This window comes from Populus trichocarpa, chromosome 18, assembly GCF_000002775.5.
Source record: "Populus trichocarpa isolate Nisqually-1 chromosome 18, P.trichocarpa_v4.1, whole genome shotgun sequence".
NCBI lineage: Eukaryota > Viridiplantae > Streptophyta > Magnoliopsida > Malpighiales > Salicaceae > Populus > Populus trichocarpa.
The window spans coordinates 517,903-527,385 of NC_037302.2; the positions used below are offsets into that span (position 1 = coordinate 517,903).

Genomic DNA, 9,483 nt, shown 5'->3' on the forward strand with positions numbered 1-9,483 from the left:
TGCCAGAAAATATGCTTCGTATTTATGTTGGTCAGAAGTTGAGACGATCAAAGAGTTTGTAAGGTAGCAATATCAGAAAATAATATACAGTTAAGACACCCAAAGTCCTATTAAAGCAAATTAATAATCAATCTCAAATTAAAAAGAAAAAATGGAGTCACCATACCTGGAAATGGCAAATACAAAAATTCATGTCCATCGAGCAAATCTAATTACATATACAACAAGATGAGCTTCGGATGAAACCAAAATTATCTGCAGAATCACTAGCATTTTGCTTTCGATCCTTTGCTTCACTTGTACTAAGGCCACTGCTAACCACAATACAAGAGAACTAGTAAGCATATTACTAAATATACCAATGAGATGAGACGGAGGATATAACACTATAAATATAATTGTGCACTATTAAATTGGAAAAGCTGAACCTTTCTACAGCAAAATAAACCTACTTGATTGTCAAAGCTTGATCCATGAGCAAGTCCATACCTAACTGTCAAAGAAGCGGGACTGGTGTCTTCGAGATCTGTGAGATATAGGAACAGCAAGCATAAATTATAGGAAGGATGTAAAGTTAACAGAACCAGCAATTTCTAACAGGCCAATTTATATAAGCTAGTTTTACATGCATGGCATCTAACACAGATACACCTCAAACCTATTATAACCTTGTTCAAAATCTTCTGGTGCACACAGGGAAGTACTGCACACAGTAAGAGAACTACCCATGACAGCAGAAACCAGTTCTATCATATTAACAAAAGGTGCATTAACGTATCAAAAATGGTTGAAGAGTGCATTTATTCTGCTCTCAAATTATTTGTACTCAGTGACCGTCAGATGTGCATGCATGCAGATCAGTAAATGCACATCCTGAAAAATCAAAGGTAACCAGAATTTCCACTTATCTGTTGCTTGTGCATTTGTATGTCAGTCCCTGTATGGTAACAATTATGCGAAAATTTTCGGTGCCCAATGCCCACCAAGAAAATAGTGCAGATAATTATAAAGAAAAAACTTTAACTCCAAGTTCAATCAAACATAAAAAAGGTGCCAAAATGTAAGAGAAAAGGTAGCTTTATTGACCTGCGATGACCAGAACTACCCCTAGAGGGGATGCTTGAACTTGCAAACTCATCATCAGTCTCATCTACTCTGTATTCTGCAAAGTCGACAGATGCCACAGAGCCCTCATCAGAATTCGAAGTATCATAACTTGAGCGGCGACTTCCTCTCCTTGTATCAACTACTCTTGCCCTTCTTCTATTTCTCGAGTTTCTGAAGTTATCAAAAACCTTATACAAGATACAAGAAGTCCACCAGTTGCCCTTGACCCTAGGGAAGTCCTCAAACTCATCTCCAGTATCATCATCCCCATACTCAATCACATAGTCTCCTAGAACAACTCCACGTGGCACTTCTGAATGTATGGTGCTCAAAACATCTATTATCTCAGATGACTGCTGAAAATTTTCCCAATCAAGCTGCCGAGCAGGGTCAATTTTTGAAGGGCGAGCATGTGGGTGTTCTACTTGAGCATGTTCATGTAGTTCAAAATATGTTCCTGTGAATGTACATTGTTCTTCTGCACAACAACGCTTTTTCTCATCCAAATCTAAACGAGCCCTATCAACAACAACCCACCCAGTAACTTCACCTCTACACAACGGACAAGCTAGTTTGCAATTGTTATCTGCTACTGTTGGCTGAGTATTTGTCAAAGGAGTTGAATCAGTTGTTGAAAGGGATGGCATACCACTGGCATTTTTAAAACGATCCAGACAATTTGAATGCAAGTGGTCAGTATCACACACAAATGGTCGGCACCCTTTATGATAAGATGAGCATTGGAGGAGAACACAATTGTGAGGGAAATCCAAGCATATTGGACAAATCACATCTTCCCAATTTGTATTCAACTGAATATCTTCAATGTTGATACAATTGGCACGGTGACCTCTTTGAAAATAAGGCTTAAACGCCATGATCAACACCTCCAAACGACAATCTACAAGGACATTAAGAAAACTCAGAAACATAGACAGCAAACAAACTGAAAAAAGGCGAATATAGCAACTACCAAGTATAGTGCTAGCTAAGCTCCAACAGAAAAAAACAGATGGAAAAACCCTAATCTAGGACAGCATGAAAATGCAGAAAGCTGCGCATTGAAGAATAAATAGTCAATGGAGTTAAGTGGAGACATATCAAGGAAAACCTGAAAGTCACAAGTTGCTTTGATCCTTTGATGACAATATTATTGTATGCAAATAAGGCAAATGAGTTGTCACCTCCATCACTTACCCTTCCATTTCCAGCAACAAATTCCCACTTCAGCCTTATATTTTCTAAATATTTTATAAGTACCAATTGAACCAAGTCAACTTAATTCCATCCTGCAGTATACCCTTTAGACAAGAAACTAAAATTCAAGAAACCACACGGGTGAATACACCTCTATTGTTATCATTACAACAAATTGATCTATCTATCACACATGAGAAACTATCGGAATCTTCATTCGCTGTAAATGTCTCAAAACTCTCAGGAAAATTCCATTGAATCAAACAATTAATACTTAGTAGCAAGAGCATGTACTAGAATCTAACTTAAATAACCATCAAAGCTGATCAATCAATCAAACAATCCTTACAATTCCACTAACAATCAAAACCCCCAAAACCAATCAGATCATTCACCCTAATTTTGCTCAACAAAAAATGAATATAAACAAATAGAGAAGCAAATTAATCAATTCAAAATCAAGGGTCAACAGAAAAACAATAACAAAAAAACATTCAACTAATATTCATCAAAATCATCAATAATAAAGCAAAAAAAAACCCACAAAATCCAGAACCATGCTCCCCCCCCCCCCCCCCCCCACTAAAAATATAAAAAAAACCCAGCTGCTCAACCAAAACTTAAAACCACTAAACCCCAAAAAAAGAAAAAGACAGGAAAATAAGTGATCAAAAAGAAAAAGAAAATTTGAAGTATTCAGACCTTAAAGACAGAAACTTTGGGACCGAAATGAAAAACCCAGATGCGAGAAAGACCAAAGAGATTAGAGAAGTCAGTTTTCGAAGCACGTAGGTCCTCTCCTCTCTTCTTTCTTCACTTGTGTCTGCCTCTCTGTGTGAATGAAGGGGAAACCCCTTTTTTTTATTTTTATTTTCAATTCATGTACTTGCCTTTTTTATTTTTTAATTTCCAGTCTTTCTGTTTTTAAACTAAAAAGAAATTGCTTATAAGGTCAAGAACATCCATTGACGTAATTACCCTTTTCCATGCATTGACCTTACTCTTGTATAAATAATGCATTATCTTTTTTATTCTTTGATCTTAGAAGCAAAATCATTCGTAAACACATTCTTAATTGCCATGTGATTTCCTTAATTACAAGTTATTATTTAATATTTTTCAATGAGATAGAGGTAATTGTGGGAAAGCAATGAGACTGAATTGTTTATCTAAAATTAGATCAATAACAAAATCAAGAGTTCTTAAACATCGTTTTTTTTCTTTTAATTCTGTTTGCAAAATCATAAAATAAATGATAACTTGTTTTTTTGTTTGTTTGAAGAAAATAAAAAGATTACAATTAATTATTAAAAGTTTTTAGATTAATCTTAGTCAACTTATATTAATTCATTCAATCTATAATTATAACTTTGACCAGATTTAATAACAACTTAAATATAAAAAAATAAACAGAGAAGGTGATTAATTTTAATCTATATTGATTATAATATAATTATAAAACCCGCTAGAAAACCCCAGACAACATCTTAAGTTACTAGTAAGGAAGATCAATCTATTTTTTTATATAAAAAAATTAAAATAATACTATTTTGACAAAAAAAAATCAACTAATTAAAGTTCCGAGTTTGAACAGATAAACAGATCAACCTAAATTTTAACTGGAACAACTATTTTTGTTTTTCCCTTCAACTCTGATCGGCTATGTAACAACTATGGATGAAAGATGCATAGCAAAGAATAAAAAAATAAAATAAATTACATGACAACATGGGGCTGCCTTTGTTTGTTTCTGTGTTTTAAAAGCGCTTTTGACAAAATTTGAATTTTTTTTATTTTTTTATTAACTTGAAATTAATATGTTTTTAGTGTTTTCAAATCATTTTGATGTGCTGATCTCAAAAATAATTTTTAAAAAATAAAAAAACATCATTGGTATGCATTTTGACACGAAAAGCTATTTAAAAAGCAACCGGCAACCACACCGCCAAACAAACCCAAATGGTCCATCAAAACTCAGAAAGGATATGCCCCTCCTCTCTGTTGTTAACAACATACATAAATTTGGCAAATTGTAGCGATGGAACCCGTTTACATCTCAAATGCTGAGGCATCTACCTCTCATGTTAACTATCCCTGATCCTCTATAATCCCGGTTATGATTCCGAGGGCAATGGTTTTCCCTGATGTTCTCAGAAACACTCTTCCAAGAGCTCTGCAATTTGTGAACTCTTCCATGCAAACCGGTCCGTCCAAAAGCACCTGAAGTGAGAGAGAGGGCAAAGAAACGTGAGATCGAGTTCACTGCTGTTTCAGTGTAAATGTCGATGGAAGAAATGATCATTCGTTTTAATTCACCTCAATCACTGCACTCTGCTTTGAGGTAAGACGGCGAGGCGCCTTCTTTGTCACCTTGCCTGTCTTTGAATCAAGTACTGATATTATTTTAACAACTCTTGCAGCCTCCTTTGCGTGGTGTCCGTGGAATTCCAACTGCAAATTCGCCTCGAACCGATCAGATTCCAACTGCAAACTAATAGAGAACGCTATGGAACAAAATGAAAATTGTAGAGGGGAGCGGAGCTTACTTGAGAACCAATCACAAGTGGGATTTCCAAATCTAACACGAGCACCTTCAGCTCAAAATGTCGTGCTACTGCAACAGGAAAGTCAGGATGACATAGAACACCTCCAGTCATCACATTACTTCCATCAATGCCTAGGAGACTGACAGTCACATTATCTCCTGCTCTAGCGACATCACAAGCCTTAGAGTCTCTTTCTAGGGAGCGAACTGTCCCCACATCTCCTGATGGCATAACTAAAACCTACATTCCACGAATTACATACATGGTTATCGTAAGAGCACAGAGTGATATTGGCTGCAACAAAATATACATTTCCTTACCTCAACCGGATATGTATTATCAGCAAGCACAAATTCAACCAACGGTATAAATTTAAAGCACAACCAATATATGCACTTTATAATTTACTTTCAATAACCCAAAAACTCTATTATCACACCAGTGCACTACTCTTGTCCAGGAGCAGTTGAAGAGACAAAGAATCACTGGCAAGTTACAGCAGCACTCAAAAACACATGGGTAAGAACAGTCAATGTGCAAAGTTGGTCAAATTCTGGGTCATTAATTACCTGAAGGCAGCCTATGATTGGCACATGAATCTCTCAAGAAATTCATCCCTTATTATGCAAAGCTGAACATGTACAAACACACGTGTACACACACTAACGAAGAATTCTATCATAGTAGAAGCATGACCACTCTCAACTCTCAAGGAGAAAATTTGTAGCATATCTACAAATGTCTTCAACCTTAATCAAGTCCTTCCAGGGAAATGGAGAGGGGTCAGAAACATTCAAGTGAAGACCACCACGACAATTTGCTTCTATAAATGAATATTTATTAGTGCATTAATGAAGCCTAAGATCCATACAAGGAAAATTCACCAGCTCATGCTAAGAAGCACTGATAAGATACGTTTCATTCGGGAAAATGTAAATCATCCATCCAATGGATTTCTCAATGATGAGCCATATCATTTGTTTTTCAGAAAGCCTAAAGTTAGTTTTACAATAGCAAGTGGCAACCTTGATGCAATACCTTCACTCCACTTCGAAGAGCACCAGCCTCCAATTTACCACAGGCTGACACCTGCCCTTGTGAAGATGATATCAATACATCACATATGGGCATGAGAAGAGGTTTTGAGAAATCTCTTGTTGGTGGCTGAAGAGAATCAATTGCATCCAGCAGATAAGGTCCACAGTACCTGCAATTCAGTTACTTTGCTTGATTTTCAACTCCCTAGAGATAATTATAAGATTCCATTGAGACCTCTTTTATAGCTCCTGAAATGGAAAATATTTCTTGTAAATAAATTGAAAGTGAACTCACCATGATGACAAACGAATATCAGAAGGAGCTGCAACTAAATTTTGATTTTCCACTGCACTCAATGGAATCCATGACACCAAGGAATCCTTGAATCCACAAGAATGAAGGAATGTTCCAAGTTGTGTTCTAATCAAATCAAATCGATCCTTGGAGTACTCCACTGCGTCCATTTTGTTGACTGCGACTATAATCTGGTCAACACCAAAACTTCTAATAAGACGTGCATGTTCCCTAGTTTGCCCTTTGTTGTCCATCCCAGCTTCAAAACCCCCAATGGAGGCATCTATTACAAGGATGGCAGCATCAGCTTGTGTTGACCCAGATATCATGTTTGGGACAAAGTCTTTGTGGCCTGGGGAATCAATCACAACAACATGATATTTTTTGGAATCAAAATAAGCAACAGCGACTGTCATAGTTATTCCCCTTTCCCTCTCCTCAGGACTCTCATCCAATGCCCAAGCATAAGCAAATGACCCCTTGCCCTGTTTGAATTATAAAAAAACCAAAATCAAGTATTGTTATTGTTGTTGTTTTCTTAAAAAGCAAATGCATGCAAACAAGCAAAACCTTATTGACATCACCTGTAACTTGGCCTCCCTTTCATATTTGAGCATTTCCTTTTGGGTTATTCGTCCCAAAAGATGCAGTAGTCTACCTGAGAGTGTTGATTTCCCAGAATCAACATGGCCAACCTATAATCGTTTATAGATGAAGTTTATCAATAAAAAAATTATTAACATATCCTTATTGAAGATATTAGCATCCAATTCCTAGAGTATATGACTAAAATCCAAGTCCCACTTACAATTGCAAGATTCAGTTGTGTCAATGCATTTTCTGATTTGCTGGGGAGCATCCATTTATCTGGTTGATACTGTGCAGATGACTTGTGCCTCTTAGCACTAGCCTTGTACGACTTTCCAGATTTATCAGACAGGGACATTTCATTCAAATTGCCTGTAAGACCAAGAGACTCGCCCCTGTTTGTTGAAGAACTGCTATAATCAACACTTTTATCTTTGCCTTTTGGCGTTGATGAAGTGCTATCTGAAGTTTCATCGCTTGATTGAGTGCCAACTATACCATTCTTCTTTTGATTGCCCTCATCCACTCCAGGCCTGCCTTTTGAAATAGAAGCAGAAGAACCATCAGAAATTTGTTGTCCTTGTTTGCCTTTTGGCATCGATGCAGATGATTTATCTGAACTTTTAACAATCTCAGTAATGCTAGCAGTTACGTTCGGATATCTGGAGTTGAAAAGTTTGGCTGCAAGAAAAGGCAGTACAGAAACAAGATGAAGCAAAATTATATTCAAAAAGGAACTGAGAGAACTCTTGAAATTAAGCTATTTTAACTACATTGTTGTTTCAGCTAACAATGGATAATATGATTTGTATAAATATATAACACAGACATGCATTTAAGAAAAATATAGCTTGTTTGTGCATGCAAACCAACATAAGTGAATACCATGTCACTAAGTTGTACACTGTGAGCAATTAAAAGGCAGGTAGCATATTGTATCATTTCATGTTGTAGCAGGACATTGTTCCATTATATAATAAACTCAAAGCCTTAATTTTGCAACTTGCGGCACAATATTTTTTATGCAGACCTAACCTCCACTTGATTAAGCTTATATGGCAGACTATATCATCCTGATAGGAGCGGATTAAAATAGACAGTTGAGCTATAATAGTGTAAGTTATTTCCTGTGGAGCACAGCCTTACGGGGTAGAATACTTCGAATGAATACCAGTACTCAACTGCTGTACTCCAAACTAGATTCCTGGAAGGGAGAATTTGGAGACGCTTATACCAATGTACGAATCAATGGCCGCTATACAAACAAGCTGATACTTTTCTCAATCCTCCTAAGGTTAACTGAAGTAAATAAAGTTTTTGGCACCGTACACAAAGTGACCTCTCAAATTTGAAACTATAAAAGGATACCTTTAGAACCAATTTTGGAGGGATGTAATCCATCAGAAACCAAATCATCTGGAGATGGAATATTAAACTTAAAAGGAGCTGTATAAGTAATATATGAAATGTTAGTACATACATAGAAGCCACAGATCTAACGACAGTTTTGAGAAGCAAGATTGCAAAATGACTCCAAAAAACAGCCGCCAGCTGGAGAATATATACACCACCTTCATCCAAAGGATTCTCAAGTTAAAGAAAACGGGTCTTTAATATCTACTGTTTTTCATCAATTCATCCTGTTCTAGAACATGCTCAGACCTACATCAATACAGGAACTAATATCATCAGAGTTTCCTTGGAAACTCCCACACTTGTGGAAGTTATTGCCCTCTTCTGTCACAAAATCATCATTCCACTTTTGACCTACTACAGCCATCTGTGGAGTCCGATGTGGCAATGATACAGAAAAGAGACTTGTTCATCATGGATGCTCCAGACTCTTTGCACATACTACCCGCTGCATCATAGAAATCTATTCTATAAAGGGAGAACCAACTTGAAATGAAACCTCAATAACAACAACAAAGATACAAGCTGTCTGCATTGTCATATCAAACCAAAGCAGCGCCACCGCCAAAATCATGCCTCCTATGTTAGTGTCTTACATCATCCAGGAAGTAAACGAAGACAAAACACAATGAGCTAAAAAAATAACACTACATAATTCACAACCAAGTTGTTGAAGAAGCAAAACATAATATGAAAAGAACAAAATATTTTCCTAACTACAAAGAAGAAAAACGATCAAGCATACATACAGTTGCTAAGTTGTTCAAATTGAAAACAGAAACTTCTCCATACCTCCTCCTCCAACTCTCTTGATACTGCCAGGGACAGGATTCCGAATAACCTCGCAAATATCACAAGCAGTCATGCTCTCATCATTATCATAATTGCAAATTGCGCAACGCCATAGTCTAACCTTATCATTGTACTTGGCCGTTTCGTGTATAGGCTCAGCTGCTTCCACTGGTACGAAATTAATAAGTAATTACCACATCAAATAAAGCAAATTTGTAGCATTACATGTATATAAGAAGTAATTATTTCTACTAACCATCATCTTCTGCATCATAATCATCGTCGTAATCATCATAATCTCCATCGTCACAATCTACTCCGTAATTCACCTTACGAGGCATTTTAAGAAATTTTATTAAAATTACCTTGAAGTGGTTTTAATGGTAAGGATAGTAATTTTAACTCAGTATTCCAAGCGAGCTTTGATTTCGATCTAAAGAAGAAAAGTAATGAGGTCACCTAAGATTTTGGGATGAAGGGAATTGCTGTCGGAGATTTTTTAGGGTCA

The 9,483-nt window shown here is 36.5% G+C and overlaps 2 protein-coding genes across 7 annotated transcripts; both read right to left on the bottom strand.

Moving 5' to 3' along the window:
* Window positions 1–3,210, bottom strand: LOC7458737 (uncharacterized). 4 transcript variants are annotated; one of them, XM_024590669.2, is made up of 4 exons: window positions 3,007–3,210; window positions 1,087–2,008; window positions 490–526; window positions 1–311 (listed from the first exon to the last, which is right to left on the bottom strand). In XM_024590669.2, exons 2-3 carry the CDS (start codon window positions 1,983–1,985, stop codon window positions 490–492), a joined length of 936 nt encoding a protein of 311 aa, XP_024446437.2. In that variant the 5' UTR covers window positions 1,986–2,008; window positions 3,007–3,210; the 3' UTR covers window positions 1–311. The 4 variants fall into 4 exon arrangements, with proteins under 4 accessions (XP_024446437.2, XP_024446438.2, XP_002324394.3 ...); XM_024590670.2 differs by having other exon boundaries at window positions 1–314; XM_002324358.4 differs by having other exon boundaries at window positions 453–526.
* Window positions 3,211–4,222: 1,012 nt separating this feature from the next.
* Window positions 4,223–9,483, bottom strand: LOC7458736 (uncharacterized). Of its 3 annotated transcripts, XM_024589511.2 has the most exons (10): window positions 9,232–9,483; window positions 8,976–9,143; window positions 8,139–8,216; window positions 6,991–7,451; window positions 6,767–6,877; window positions 6,183–6,667; window positions 5,889–6,057; window positions 4,851–5,090; window positions 4,621–4,755; window positions 4,223–4,524 (listed from the first exon to the last, which is right to left on the bottom strand). In XM_024589511.2, exons 1-10 carry the CDS (start codon window positions 9,314–9,316, stop codon window positions 4,393–4,395), a joined length of 2,064 nt encoding a protein of 687 aa, XP_024445279.1. In that variant the 5' UTR covers window positions 9,317–9,483; the 3' UTR covers window positions 4,223–4,392. The 3 variants fall into 3 exon arrangements, with proteins under 3 accessions (XP_024445279.1, XP_002324393.2, XP_024445280.1); XM_002324357.4 differs by lacking the exon at window positions 8,139–8,216 and having other exon boundaries at window positions 9,232–9,482; XM_024589512.2 differs by lacking the exons at window positions 8,139–8,216; window positions 8,976–9,143; window positions 9,232–9,483 and adding an exon at window positions 8,251–8,898.